The sequence below is a fragment of the Gadus morhua genome, chromosome 20, assembly GCF_902167405.1.
Source record: "Gadus morhua chromosome 20, gadMor3.0, whole genome shotgun sequence".
Classification (NCBI taxonomy): Eukaryota; Metazoa; Chordata; class Actinopteri; order Gadiformes; family Gadidae; genus Gadus; species Gadus morhua.
The window spans coordinates 24,288,572-24,304,658 of record NC_044067.1 but is presented as its reverse complement, the minus strand read 5'-3'; the positions used below and the strand labels follow the sequence as shown (position 1 = coordinate 24,304,658).

General features: G+C 47.0%; 1 protein-coding gene across 1 annotated transcript in view; it reads right to left on the bottom strand.

Moving 5' to 3' along the window:
* Positions 1-201: 201 nt before the first annotated feature.
* The window catches only part of frzb (frizzled related protein), a 49,187-nt gene continuing 33,301 nt past the window's right edge, over positions 202-16,087 (bottom strand). The window contains exons 6-8 of the mRNA XM_030343408.1: positions 2,803-3,007; positions 2,325-2,388; positions 202-1,350 (exon numbers count right to left, since the gene is read on the bottom strand). Of these exons, the coding sequence (XP_030199268.1) occupies positions 1,285-1,350; positions 2,325-2,388; positions 2,803-3,007 (335 nt within the window). The 3' untranslated portion in view covers positions 202-1,284. The remainder of the gene's footprint in view (positions 1,351-2,324; positions 2,389-2,802; positions 3,008-16,087) is intronic.

The window sequence follows — 16,087 nt, the reverse complement described above, 5'->3', positions numbered from 1 at the left end:
AGTTAGTATACTCCATGAGTGGTATGGTTGTTGGGAGAATTCAGACAAACCACTGAAGTTACCTTTGAGCTAAAGCTGAAACATTTGCACATTCTTTTTCTGCCTCACCGTTCTCACTGCGTTTCCACTCATTGTGTTTGGTTATCGGAAAGTTTTCACACCGAGCTAAACCTTTCACAATCAAAGCTAAGTAACACATTCTTTTGAATGATAGGGTAAATATTTATTCACTTTATAAATGTAGCCCATTTAGTGAATATAAACTCTTTATACCTAAAATAGACGGAATAAATAGTTGTAATAGTCATTGTATCGTATTGATTGTTGGGGCAAATCTGATTCATTTGTGAGGCAGTATTGTACGGCCATGTTGCTATGATAACATGTAGTATAGTAGTGCAGTATTGTACGGTCATGTTACTATGGTAACATATAGTAGTGCACTATTTTACGGTCATGTTGCTATGGTAACATTTAGTATAGTAGTGCAGTATTGTACGTTCATGTTGCTATGGTAACATGTAGTATAGTAGTGCAGTATTGTACGGTCATGTTGCTATGGTAACATGAAATATAGTAGTGCAGTATTGCAGGGTCATGTTGCTATGGTAACATGAAATATAGTAGTGCAGTATTGCAGGGTCATGTTGCTATGGTAACCTGTAGTATAGTAGTGCAGTATTGCAGGGTCATGTTGCTATGACAACATGTAGTATAGAAGTACAGTATTGTACAGTACAATGTTATGGTAACATGTAGTATAGTAGTGCAGCATTGTACTGTCATGTTGCTATGGTAACATGTAGTATAGAAGTACAGTATTGTAGGGTCATGCTTTATTATTAATAATAATACTTATAATATATATATATAATAAAAGTGTTATTCAAGTTTATTAAAGTAAATAGTCTGTGTACCTCATAGTGTAGTATTGTAATGTTGGTCTCATATAGTGTAGTATTGTAATGTTGGTGCAGTATAGTGTAGTATTATCATTTTGGTGCAGTATGGTGTAGTATTGTCATGTTGGTGCAATAATGGTGAAGTACTGTCATGTTGGTGCAGTATGGTGTAGTATTTTCATGTTGGTGCAGTATGGTGTAGTATTGTCATGTTGGTGTAGTATTTTATTGTTGGTGCAGTATAGTGTAGTATTGTCATGTTAGTGCAGTATAGTGTAGTATTGTCATGTGGGTCTACTGTGGTATAAGAGTAGTACTTTGGTTGTGGTTATATTTGTATTGTATTGTGTATGTTACGTTGTGTGAGCGCACACACAAGGTCTCAGTGGTGGACGCCACGCTGAGCTGCTCTCCCTGAGGTCCTCTCCTGGAGCACCTGGTCCCAGCGCTGCAGAGAGACGGACAGGGAGGATGATAGACAGTTAGAGGGACAGACAGGTAGAGGGATAAGAGAGGTAAAAAGAGGGGAAGAACAGGTTAAAGAGACAAATGGCCCGAGAGACAAGTTAGAGAAAGAAAGACAGGTAAGAGAGACAGATAGGTGGAGAGACAGGTAGAGACAGAGTGACAAACAGATTAGAGAGGCAGATAGTTTGACAGATAGGTGGAGGGACAGGTACATTGACAACACTGGAGCACAAGGGTTGTGTTCTGTTGATGCGTGTTTCCTGTCTGCTCTGAGAGGGTTTATAGTCGGGTGAGTCTCCGCTCATGGGGTGTGGACAGTCCATGCGCGGCCATGGCATTTAAAGTTGTCGTTTGCGTTAATATTGCTGTGGACTTTAAAGATTAGTGTGCAACACATTTCGGTGTTACGTTCTACTAGCCAGCAGGAGGGGACTAGTAAGGTCAGATTTCAGAGTCCTAATCTAAAGTCTGATGAGACCAGCTCAAAGTCATGGGGAGGTTCAATTTCTTCCACTTCGTATCTCGACCAGTCATGTGCTGAAGGCGGGATGTGCTCATCTGAACCCTAAAGGTAAGGTTCCCCGGTGAGAGACAAGCCACATCCCAGCAGAACATGGTGTTCGGACACCAGCACTGATCAGGGAGTTCTGGTGGAACACTGTAGGACTGCTTGATCGGGGATAGAATAAATCAACACCGTGGTTTCACAACAGTCCTTCACAAGACGTTCCCTCCCTACCGATCATTCTGAGGTTGGTTTTGTATGAATGAAAAGATCCAGCTGATTAGACCTACTGCAATGTCTGTTACCCTGAAGTCCATCATTCATTCATTACGTTATCTATCTCCAATGCAGTCTGATTTTAGAAATTGATACTGATACTTATAGTGATACGTAGCTCAATATATAGTAAAGAGTGTATCTCAGTATATTTAGAGCGTATTTCTTCTTACCTTCACCTTTCTTCCTATCCTGTCTTTCCACTTCTGGGCAACAGAACCTTCAATAAGGAGCAGTCTGACACACACACACACACACACACACACACACACACACACACACACACACACACACACACACACACACACACACACACACACACACACACACACACACACACACACACACACACACACGCGTAGTTCAGTTGATGGATAGGGATAATAATTTCTTACTACTACTACTGCTATCAATGCTAGTACTAGGATATGTATTAATGTACTACAAATCCTAGGATATGAAGCGATTCGGCTGCATTAGGGGAGGAATGGACCTACCATATTTAAATTACTGTAGCATAAAAGTGTTTTTGGTACCTTAAAATCAGGCCATTAAACGTATAAATATATCTACAAAGGGGTCCTCTTCCAGGGAGCCCTGTTTCTCCTGCATGTTAAGGGAGTAAAAAATCGATAAGTGGAGTATTTTTACCTGGACGTCTCCTTGTTCTCGTAGCCCAGGATGATGTAATCCACCCCTGGGGAGAGCGGGGGGCAGGGGCAGGACGAGATGTAGAACAGGGTGTTGGTTTCTCTGGGGATGTTCACCAGCGAGGACTTAAACACCTCCTTCACCTCCACGGTGGCCGTGAGCTCCTGACCCCGAGTCCTCACCTCCTTCACCCTGGCCCTGATCACTGAGGGAGAGGATTCACTGATCACAACCAGACCCCCTCACCTCCTTCACCCTGGCCCTGATCACTGAGGGAGAGGATTCACTGATCACAACCAGACCCCCTCACCTCCTTCACCCTGGCCCTGATCACTGAGGGAGAGGATTCACTGATCACAACCAGACCCCCTCACCTCCTTCACCCTGGCCCTGATCACTGAGGGAGAGGATTCACTGATCACAACCAGACCCCCTCACCTCCATCAACCTGGCCCTGATCACTGAGGGAGAGGATTCACTGATCACAACCAGACCCCCTCACCTCTTTCACCCTGGCCCTGATCACTCTAAGGAGCTCAGAGTCACCACATGGCCACCAGGAAGTTGCATTCTACATTTAATCATTTGAAACCTTTGACAGACTTATTACGTGAATTATTCAACATTGAAATCTACATTTTGAAAGTAGAAGTAGATTGTTCTGCACAATGAACAATGAATTCAGGAATAAACTTGTTTTTGCATGTATTAATTAAATACTTGAATTAAAAACTCACATTCAAGGTGCACATTCAAAATTCTATTGGGAAATTTTTTCTAAAACCTAATTTCGAACATTGTTCATTCCTAATAAACTAATATAATATCATATTTATATTCACTGTGGATTGAGATCCACTCACCATGGTTAAGCACCATACTTGGATTAAGAAGATATGGTATTGTATTGCGCCTTTATCTTGTCCTTCCAGTACATAAATTCCTGTGCCAGGTGTATTTTGAATGTAGGTTTTGAATTTGTTCAAAGAAACTGAAGGTGAAATATTAGTTTTGAATTTAAATGTTGAAAGTTTCAAATTGTTACAATTAAAATGTAACCTTTTGGTGGCCCTGTTCGACCCCATATTACTGATTTGATACATTGAGCTTAATGTTGGGGGAGTGGGAAAGAGATTTAAATATGGTTGGTAAACTCTCTGGGTTTACATGCTACAGCTACAGCTCTACAATCTTCAAAAAGTATATCTCCTGGCCGCTTAACTTATAGTCATGAAACTTGCACACATGTCTAAATCAGGATTTACAAATTTGCCTCTTGCCGCTTCAAAACTTTGTATTTGTATTAGTGGTGGGCCGTTATCGGCGTTAACGGCTGCGTTAACGCAAAACTTTTATAGCGTGATAAAAAAAATATCGCCGTTAATCTATTTTCAAACACTTCCTTGTTCGGACCCATCACGTGACTGAACTAACCAATCAGAAGCTAGAATTTAGGATGCACTCACACTAAGCCATCTGGCCGTGGCCGTCTTCACACCTAACCATTCTCAAATCTGCCAGTGTGAGTGTGGCCAGTCTGGCCAGGCCAGGCCAATTTGGCCACTTGGGAGAGGTGTGCTGCTACGGTCCGCGCCGCTACGGTACAGATACTAATGAGCCGACACGCGCACACGCACGGCTACGCAATCTGAGCTGGATGACGTATAGTCCATGCGACGACCACAGACATAATAACGGCGACGAGCCTTCTCTCCCATTAAACGGTAAACATATATCCAAATAAGCAACAGACTCAGCAAAGTGCGAACTGTGTTCTCTGTGTTGTTGTCCATTGTTGTTAAAACTCTGACTGGCGGCAGACTTTATTATGGTCCATGCAGCGGACGCTTGGTGATGACGTGTTACTTACGACGTGATGACATATGTACAAGAGCCTACCGTGGCCAGGCCACAGTTGCGGCGGCCAACGGCCACGGCCAGATGGCCCAGTGTGAGTGCAGGCCAGAGAACAATGGGGCCATTTGAGCACGGTTAGGTGTGAAAATGGCCAACGGCCACGGCCAGATGGCCTAGTGTGAGTGCACCCTTAGACTGAGGTAAACGTGAGGGAATCAGAGAGGCAGATTCAACAGAATATCCTGACTGTGTTAAATATGTAATAATTGTGTAACATAAATATGTAAATGATTAACTGACTAAAAATTTTAAGTACATTTCTAGCAAATTAACGCCACTATAAATTATATTAATTTATTCTACAACTTTCAAATATTTAACTTCTAAACCTTACATTATTTTGGATTATAACACGGCTCTTCTCAATGCTGTAGACTGCTCCATTCACTCACATGGGCCTTCCCAACGTTCAGCTGTCAATTATTTTTGTTTATGCTACGTTCACTTGCATGGGCACTTCACAACTTCCGGTGGTGAATTATATTTGATAAATCACCATTGCCCAGTATAATTGACCGCTGTCAAGGTAAACGAACAGATTTTTTGCCGTTTGCCATTTTAATCATGATTAATCTAGATTAATTTTGGAATTAATCTAGATTAAAACAATTAATCTATGCCCACCACTAATTTGTATATAGACCTCTGAAGAATAAGTCGTAGAATACGTTTTGAACACTTCTAGATTTCTCTTGGGTTTTGGATTGTCGGTGCTGTTAAAGTTTCATTTATAATCGTTTACTTCTTTAACGGCAACGACAATCCAAAACCCAAGTGAAATCTAGATGGAAAAAGTGTGTAGTTCAAAACGTGAGCAGCTTTTACTTCTTCGCAACCTACAGAGATGCTTATGTACGGTCATTCAAAAACCCCATGTTATTTCCCATAGACATTTGACCGATGGAATCAGTAGCCTCGGAGGCGGACTTATTCTTCAGAGGTCTATTGCAACTTGTAACTATTCTGTTTTTGTTACCTGGCTAGTGTCTGTGGAGGTATATGAGCATTTAGTTCAACATCGGCCAGTCTAAGGCCCAATCCCATTTCTACCCCTTACCCCTCCCCCTTGTTTTGAAGGGGTAAGGGGAAGGGGGAAGGGGTAGAAATGGGATTGGGCCTAAATCTCGGATTTGATCTGATGTTCATTGATGTACTCCGTCCATGTCAAATAATCTAATGAAATGCAGTCATTCAGAGTAAGATTCAATGTTTTTGTCAATCGAAGCATGGCATCACTGTTTCCCTGGCTGGTGACATAAAATACCACCAAATTGCCCAAATGTTGGATTTGAGTGGAAGCATTTTTGGGATGGTTGCATGAGGGCTTTAACTGCTCAGAAAGGACGATAGAAGTCGATTGACTAAACAACATGGCCCAAAGGAGAAAAGGAGGGGTTTATTTGAACAAATCATCTTGAAATGTAGTGTACTTAAAGAAACATGGGTGAAGTTGAATTAGTTATGAATGAATAACTGAATTAATTAATCAGTCAATTGTCTGGAAATGCTGAGTTTGGGCGAGCATATCTCCTGAGCCTTGGATCTACGGCAATTAGGTACAGGGAGCCTACGTCTTCAGTAGCACCACCCAGCCTACGTCCAGTAGCACCACCCAGCCTATGTCCTGTAGCACCAACCAGCCTATATCCTGTAGAAGTACCCAGCCTACGTCCCTGGAGTACAATTTAGATTCTCTGCCCGAACCCGACCCTGACCCGACCCGCTGGCCAGGACAATATCCCTATCCTCGGGCCAGGCCAACTTGTGCAACTTTTGTGTACAAAGTTGCACAAGTTGGCTACAGTTAAAAAAAACCCATGTCGCACTCGCAATGCATGATCACACCGGGCCTGCATGCTGTGCTGTATTGTGTGTAGTAGAGATGTGCGGATGAGCTGTAATGTCATCCGCATTCCGCACCCGCTGCTTAATATCAATAATCCACCCGCAATCCAGCCAAAGCAATGTTTTTTTCAACAATGGACACCCGCCCGATCATCATTCATTATAGTATAGGGTGACAAGACATCCCGGTTTTGCAGGAACGTGGTCTTATTATTGCCCGATCATTAACTAAAAAACACATAGAAAGAATAAAGCATCCAGCATATGATTTCAACAATGTTTCAGGGCATACGCAACAGGGATGGTCGCACAGTGGAATGCTGATATAAACCAGTGGACGAGCACTGGGCGGAGATGTTCTCGCATTTCACAAATTTCGCAAATCGTCCTCCTCTTCTGGAACTCAAACGCAGTCCGGCAGTTGTACCATCGGGGGAACTACTTAACGAACTACAGGCTCTTGGCTTGCTATGTAAAGGAGGTGGCTGAGGAGGTGCCGAAAGCGATGTGATAGACGCTGTAAGAGGGGCAAGAGAGCCGGCGTCCGTGCTAGGCTAAGAGCTAACGCTAGCCGGCCGGCTCTCCCGTCTATCCTGCTCTCCAACGTCCGCTCCCTGAAAAATAAACTGGACTACATCCGACTACATCTGACTACAGTGGACTACTCAACAGGAGACTAGGGACTGCTGTGTCTGGGTTTTTACAGAGACATAGCTCAACGATCGAGTCCCGGACGTGGCCATTCAGCTAGACGGACTAGCCTCGCATCAAGCCGACAGAGACTCATCACTGTGCGGCAAGGCCCGAGGTGGCGGACTGTGTGTTTACATCAACACTGACTGGTGCAACAACTCTGCCCTAGTCTCAAAGTCCTGTTCATCGCTGGTGGAATATGTGGTTGTGGGATGTAGACCCTTTTATTTGCCACGAGAGTTCTCCCTGCATGTGGTAGCTGTTTACATTCCCCCCAGTGCTAATGCTAAGGAAGTGCTAGCCGCACTGTACGGAGCTATTAGCGATCTCCAAAACACACAACCAGAAGGACTGCTTATTGTCGCTGGAGATTTCAACCATGCAAATCTCAAAACTGTGCTTCCTAAATTTCATCAACGTGTGGATTTCGCAACGAGAGGGGCGATCATGCTGGACCTTGTTTACACCAACGCCCCCACCTCGGATACTCAGATCACATCTCCGTCAAGCTGATCCCAGCATACAGACCGCTCGTCAGACGCTCCAGACCAGCCGAGAAACAGGTGCAAACCAGGCCAGCAGGAGCCATCTCTGCCCTCCAGGACTGTTTTGAGTGCACCGACTGGCATATGTTTAGGGAAGCAGCAACCACCGACGGCTCCATTGACCTGGAGGAGTACACAGCATCAGTGACTGGTTACATCAGTAACTGCACTGATGACGTCACTGTCACCAAGTTCATCACCACACACTCCAACCAGAAGCCATGGATGACTGCAGAGGTACGTGCAATGCTGAGAGCCCGAGACATAGCCTTCAGAGCAGGAGATAAGAGCTCTGAGCATGGCGAGGGCAATGGAGTGGCGAAGTCACGCCCCTTCCGGTAGAGCTCATGGGACCTATGAGATCGAAAAATATGAATGGGTGTCAATGGAGAGAAAATAATTATTTTCTGGTCCCAGTCTGTATATGCCCTGGATTACACATATGTTGTTTGTGGATTTAAAAGATAATTTTTCATGCAAAGAAAACTAAAAATGTTCGTGAAGAAGTTTGATAATTTTAGGTTTTATGTGAGGCCGCTTTGTGAACTACAGCTCTTCGATGCTCTCGACGCATATGATATACGTCACCACACCAGCACTTGGAACTCCGCACAGAGATGGCGATCTCTCTGCTCCACTTCACCACTTTTTTTCAAGGCGATAAAAGCATAGAAAGAGGTGAAAACCACTATAAGTCAGGGCATGTGGAGAGTTTTAGTTATGTGCCATCTCTATGTGCCATCTCTGTGCCGAGTTCCAAGTGCGGGTGTGGTGACGTATATCATATGCGTCGAGAGCAGCGAAGAGCTGTACTTCACAAAGCGGCCTCACATAAAACCTAAAATTATCAAACTTCTTCACGAACATTTTTAGTTTTCTTTGCATGAAAAATTATCATTTAAATCCACAAACAACATATGTGTAATCCAGGGCATATAAAGACTGGGACCAGAAAATTATTATTTTCTCTCTATTGACACCCATTCATATTTTTCGATCTCATAGGTCCCATGAGCTCTACCGGAAGGGGCGTGACTTCGCCACTCTATACTGGCCCGGGCTATCAGGGACGCTAAGCGTGCACATGCCCAGAAAATCCACGGCCACTTCAGAGACAGTGGAGACACGCGGCAGCTATGGCAGGGCATCCAAGCCATCACCAACTACAGGACATCTACACCAGCCTGTGACAGTGAGGCCTCTCTGCCTGATGCGCTGAACGTGTTCTACGCCCGGTTTGAAGCACAAAATTATGTGATGGCGGAGAAGAACACCCCCTCTCCCGACGAACAAGTGCTACGTCTGACCACGGCTGAGGTGAAAAAGTCACTGCGCAGAGTGAATCCGCGTAAGGCTGCTGGCCCAAACAACATTCCCGGGAGTGTGCTCAAAGGATGTGCAGACCAGCTGGCAGATGTTCTCACGGACATCTTCAACATCTCCCTGCGCAGTGCCACCGTCCCATCGTGCTTCAAAATTACCACCATTGTCCCTGTGCCGAAAAAGTCTTTGAGAGGCTGATCCTGAGGCACATAAAGAGCCTCCTGCCTCCCACTCTAGACCCCCTGCAGTTTGCATATCGAGCAAACCGCTCCACCGACGATGCCATCTCAACCACCCTCCACCTAGCACTCACCCACCTGGACAAAAAGGACACATATGTTAGAATGCTGTTCATATACTTCAGTTCAGCATTCAACACAATCGTCCCCCAGCACCTGATCACGAAGCTGGGCCTGCTGGGCCTGAACATCTCCCTCTGCAACTGGATCTTGGACTTTCTGACGGGGAGACCCCAGACAGTCCGGATCGGGAAAAACACCTCCAAAACCACCACTCTGAGCACAGGGGCCCCTCAAGGCTGTGTGCTCAGTCCACTGCTGTTCACACTACTGACGCACGACTGCACGGCGCTACACGGCTCGAATCACATCATCAAGTTCGCCGACGATACAACCATGGTGGGTCTGATAGAAAAGAACGACGAGTCAGCTTACAGAGAGGAGGTGAAACAACTGCTAACCCGGTGCAAAGTCAACAACCTGTCCCTGAACGTAGACAAAACCAAAGAGATGGTTGTTGACTTCAAGAGAGCACAGAGGGACCACGAGCCGCTGGACGTTGATGGCTCCCTGGTGGAGATCGTGAAGAACACCAAATTCCTTGGTGTCCACCTGGTCGAGAGCTTAACCTGGTCCCTCAACACCGCCTCCACTGTTAAGGAAGCCCAGCAGCGCCTCCACTTCCTGAGAAGGCTGAAGAGAGCCCACCTCCCACCCCCCATTCTCACCACTTTTTAGAGAGGGACCATAGAGAGCATCCTGGGTAGCTGCATCACTGCCTGGATCGGAAACTGCACCAAACTGGACCGCAAGAATCTGCAGCGAGTGAGGACAGCCGAGAAGATCATCTGCGTCTCTCTCCCCTCCATCTCAGCATTTACACCACTCGCTGCATCCGCAAGGCAACCAGCATTGTGGATGACCCCTCCCATCCCTCAAGCAAATTTTTCTCCCCCCTTCCGTCTGGCAGAAGGTACCGGAGCATCCGGTCCGCCACAACCAGACTACAGTACAGCTTCTTCCCCCAGGCCATCCGACTCTTCAACTCTAAGGGACTGGGCCCCGTTTCCCGATAACGATGGATCTTCTCTCGTACGATCATTCTCCCGATGGATCTTTCGAACCATCGTTAATTTCTTTGGAGCGTTTCCCGAAACTCCTCTTAACGTGAACGCGCATTCGCTGCACTCACGACGATCGTAGGATTGTACCTGTCCACTGACATGGTGCTGAAACGGGCTATGACACAGGGGGAGACGCAGGAATGTCACAGGAAAATGGGGTTAAAAAGGGTTAAAATATCTCCCCATCAAGGCCAACCACAGAGTAGCCTACGAAAAGAATAGATTGCAATAATATGAATGCTAAAGATATTAAAACACAATTGATTAAGCCTAGGCCGACATATACATCAGTCCTAATCCTGAACGCACCGTGCATACATTTATTCACGGCATTTCCCCCCCTGAAATAATTCCATATTACAAAAATCCAAAATAGCTTGTGTGACAACTACATTTATCTTAATGTGCTGATTTTTTAAACATATATTTTGCGCAGCAAGAGAGCCGACTTTATCTGATTCCGCATAAGGTTGCATTGATTGGCTCTCTAGTATAGAATATTTGTAGACATAAAAAATGCAACTTTCCATTCATACGTTATCATTCAAACGTGGCTATTGCTGACCCGATTAGGAGAGCTTGGATCCTGCCCATATTGTTGGGCAGGATGAAGTTGGCTATAGGCAGGGTTTGAGTTATGATTCCATCTCTGCGGGGGTCTCTTAAAGTTGTTGACGGTGGGGGGAGACCGTACCGGCCTTGCGCTGAATTTTTTTTTTTTTTACAAATTGTAAAAAAAACACCTTGTGAAATTATTTTTTCGTTTGGCAAGTAGCCGCTCATTATCGAAAATAAATAATAAATGATCGAAGCACCTCCGTTTAGAGTCGGTGTCCGGTTCACCCTGTCTGGGCTTATTTTCCCGATACCGGCGTTCTATTATCCCACTTAACGTCAATATAACGCTGCATGTGGAAGGGAAAATAGCTTTATTGGTAATTACAATAATATGCTGCTGTATATTATTGTACAGATATTTGAGATTACTGCTTTCATGGGAGCCAGACCTCTCTCTATGGGAGCTCAGCTCCCACTGGCTCCCACCTACTCGAACCCTGGCTATAGGTCTTTCTACACTGCCGAGCCGGTTCGGTCGCAGCTTGGCAAGCACGGCGATTTCACCTTCTTATCTCAAGTTTTCTGTGTTAAACCGAGGGGGTTAAATCCCCCGTTCGTCACGGCGCGGGGTTCTCTTTCAAGCAATCGTGAGGTATCTCACATATGGGTATGCCTCCCCACGTATCCCTCAGAAGCACTTTATCACTACGCCAGCCATGATTGGCTGGCCACGTCTGATGCACCCCGGGTCAGCCCCCTATATAAGTATCTGACCGTGAGTACAGCGTCATTCAATTACCTCTTCTCTCTCTGAAGTAAATGTTGATGATACTGCTAAGTGCCGAGGTTCTATGCTACTATCCACAGAGTGAGCTTACCACTTGCTCGCTGGGCGCTAGTGCCTACTAAGCGGTTGTCGACAGATAGGCTTGTCACCAAACATCTATGTTTAACCAGCCTGTTTCCAAACAGTGGTAACTCGCTTCTACAGTGACTAGCTTGTATCCAAACATTAGTCACCGGGAACGTCTAGCTGCAAAGCTAACTCCGTCTAGCTGGAAAGCTGACACGTTTAGCTGGGAAGCTAAACCGAATCAGCTGCAAAGCTGCAATAAATAAAAATACAACTGGCCAGTCTCCAAACTGCAGTTAAGCCATGGCTTCTCCCCCTCCTGACACGGTGGATGGGAAGCCTGGACGGGTGTGCATTTGCGGGAACCATATCTCGGAGAGAGATACCCACCTCACCTGCAATGAGTGCCTCGGGCTGAGACATGCCCGAGAAGCACTAGCTCCTATGGGTACCTGCGACCACTGCGCACGACTCCCTATGTAAAGTCTCCTACGTCGGCTAGCTCGCCATGTTAGCCTGACAGACGATGACCCGTTGCTGTCGGGGGCCCCCCTTCCTAGCGACCATATCCAAGTAGCCACAGCGGGCGCAAGCACCGACTGGGGTGAAAGGATGGAGCAAGAGGACCTAAGGGCAATGACCGAGTCCGAATGCCTGGGGGGCTGCGAGGCCCACGATGAACTGGACTCGGTCGATGGCTCGGACGACGCGGTCCTATTTGAAGAGGACGGCGCCGACCCGTTCCAGCCGGTCGAAGAGGCTGGATTGCGGGGAACCCTGCTTGACCTGCACACAGAGGGTGCGAGAGGCAATGACGGCGGTACCCCGACTATCGGCACGAGCCTACATGATTTGTGCAGGCGTGCTGCCGCCAAGCTGGAAATCCCATGGCCAAATTCTCCGCCCGAAAGGACCGGTTCCCGGTACGAAGGCAAGCGTTTACCCCGGGTGAAAAGCGCGGAGAGGCAACTTCTCCTCTTGTTCCCTGAGTGTGTGGAAGAGGCTACCCGCACCTGGACGCAGCCGTTCTCATCGAAGAGCCCGATCCAGGGGGGAGCCGCGCTGGAATGCGTGGACATGGAGGAAAAAGGTCTGTTCAAGCTATCACTTGTGGAACCGCTGGTCGCTCAACATCTCCACCCGGGTCAGAAGGCCCTGTCCACATCGTCGGCACCGAGCTTCACGTCGAAGACGGACAGTTTCCAGTCTTCTATGACCGACAAGGCATACAAGTCTGTTGCAGGCTTCTGGAAGGGCTATGGGCACCATGGTGGCGCAGGAGAGAGCACGTTGGCTCAATTTATCCAGCCTCTCTCACCGCGAGAAAGTCCAGCTCCTCGACGTCGCGGTGGATCCAAAGGGCTTGTTCGGCCCCGCTATGACCACCATGCAACACCGCTGTGAGGAAAAGAAACGGGAGGGGGAGGCTCTGCAGACCTGCATGCCCAGGAAGACGCAGCCTCCTCCCGCTCCGACTTCCCGGCCATCCTTTGCACAGGCGGTGGCGAGGCTTCCGCCGAACTACAGGATTCCGAGACGCCCCGGTTCGCAACCCAGACCTCCACCTCAATCCAAGACTGAGGCTGGGGCTACGTGGGCCAACAAACCAGCTGCACCAGTGGATCAGCGTGGAGGCAAGCCAGCGCCACTTCGCCCACGCCCGGGCAACAGGCCTAAGCAGTCCGCCTAGCTCGCTGCCGGGAGAGGGAAAACGTTTCTGCCAGACGCACGCTCCTCTCCCACAGCAAAGGGGTATGTCCGAAGGGTCTGCCGTTGCGACTCAGGACGGTTTACAGTTCCAGAACGCCTCCACTGTCGAAAGCACAAACATGTTTTCATCAATAAAATTGTAACCCCTAGTGCAGGGTTTTTCAACCTTGGGGTCCCGACCCCATGTGGGGTGCCTGGAATTTAAATAGGGTCGCCTGAAATGTCTAGTAATTGATAAAAAAAAAAAAAAGAAAAGAAAAAAAATAATAATAATGTTTTTTAAATACAACACTACAAATAATCGTACATAACTGTCTCCTATACATTCATTTTCTCGAATATAAATCTAGTTCAAATAAAATGCAGCAAATATCTGAGCTGGTGCATCTTTGAGTGCCGCGATCACGTGACTGCACAGTTACATTACTTGAGTTCAAGCTCAAACCTATAAAATGTAAACACAAACTTGCAATCAGAGTGTATAAAACAAAATGGAAAGATTTATTCGCCCGCCTGGCCCTGTCCCTCCGAAGACAGTTTGAAGAGGCACTGTGGCAGAGACACAAAAGACACAGCGAACATACGACCAAAGTTTCATTCAGTATGGATTTACAATTGTGATGGAATGCTACGAGGAGAAGCCGAAATGTCTGCTATGTAGTAAGGTCCTGTCTGCCGAGAGTATGAAGCCAAACAAACTCAAAAGACACTTTGAGACACCACACAAAGAGCACGTCGGCAAACCAAGAGCTTTTTTCGAAAATAAATTTGCCAACCGAACAAACAGCAAGTGTAGGCCTATTTCAAAAAGGCTGTGACTGCTAGTGAACGGGCCCTGAAAGCTTCTCTTGAGGTGAGCTATCTCATTGTTAGGAATATGAAGCCACATAGCATTGCTGAGACTTTAATATTGCCAGCTGCCATCGAAATGGTGAAAACGATGTGCGGGGAGGAAGAAGCTAAAAAAATAACTCAATTGTGCCCATCACAGACATACTGCACCAGGTCGTAACCATAGTGAATTACATCAAGCCACATCCTCTGCGCGCAGGTCTGTTTGCAACACTGTGCGCCGACAGGGGCTCTGAATATGAAAACGTACTATTTCACACAGAGGCACGGTGGTTGTCGAGAGGTTACCAGCAGAAAATGTGCCTCCTTGCATATACACCGGACATCTTTGGAAAACTGTCAATTTGTGCACTTATCCTGGCTACTCTGTATTTGTTCACAGTATAACAAACATGTTAAAAAAATAATTCTAGGAAAGAAAAATCTTGAGTCGCCAGAAATGTTTGATGTCAAAATGGGGTCACAGCCCAAAAAAGGTTGGGAACCACTGCCCTAGTGCATCCAGGCCGAGGGCAGAGGGCACTGCTTTTGAAAAAAAGACAAAAAATAAGCCATATGAGCTCTTTGTCGGAGCAGGCTATAAACAGGGGGACGCAACGCTCCCTGCGAGTTCAGCACAGGAGGCAGTTGCTCATACGGAACACACGATGGCACACTTGTCATCGCTAGGGTTTAGGTTCAACTTGAAGAAAAGTTTACTGACCCCTTCCCAGTCAATAACTTTCATCGGCCTGTCTCTGGACTCAGTCACAATGAGTGCTCAACTAACTCCGGACAGAGTGAAGGCGATGCATGCATGTCTCGCTTTGTTTTGCAGGGGAAATTATGTCACACTGAGGGATTGCCACAGATTATTGGGTCTGATGGCGTCAGCTCTGATGGCGGTTCCCCTTGGCAGGCTGTATTTAGGGGTTTTCAACGCTGGGTGTCAAGTCTCGGTCTGGACCCACGAGTTCATGCACACCGCCGCATATGTGTTCCATTAGACTGCACGCTGGCGCTTCGTCAGTGGAAACATCCGTATTTCCTTACACAAGACGTGCAACTTGGCACGATATGTGCGAGGAAGGTGGTTACCACCGACGCGTCTCTATGGGGGTGGGGTGCCACCCACAAAGGGCGATCGGTGAACGGCCGATGGAGATCGGAACTGCGCTCTGTTCACATCAATGTTCTCGAACTTATGGCAGTGTTCCTGGCGCTGAGACATTTTCTGCCGTATGTAACAGGCGCTCATGTTCTGGTAAGGACATACAATACGACGGTAGTAGCCTACATCAACAAGCAGGGAGGTTTGCGCTCCCCTCAACTACACAGACTGGCACACAAACTGATCCTCTGGAGCAGCACCAGGAGTGATGAACCACGGCGCCTGGAGTGATGAACCACGGCGCGGATTTGCTCTCACGAGGGCCACCCTCGTTATTGAGAGTGGAGACTTCACCGGGAGGTGATGGAACTGATTCGGAACCGCTACGGGTGCCCGTCAGTAGACCTGTTTGCCTCCAGGGAGAACACACAATGTCCCCTGTTCTTCTCTCTGAACGATCCAGAGGCTCCGCTCGGGTTGGACGCATTGGCGCACGCGTGGCCGCGCACACTCCTTTACGCATTTCCCCCGTTGGC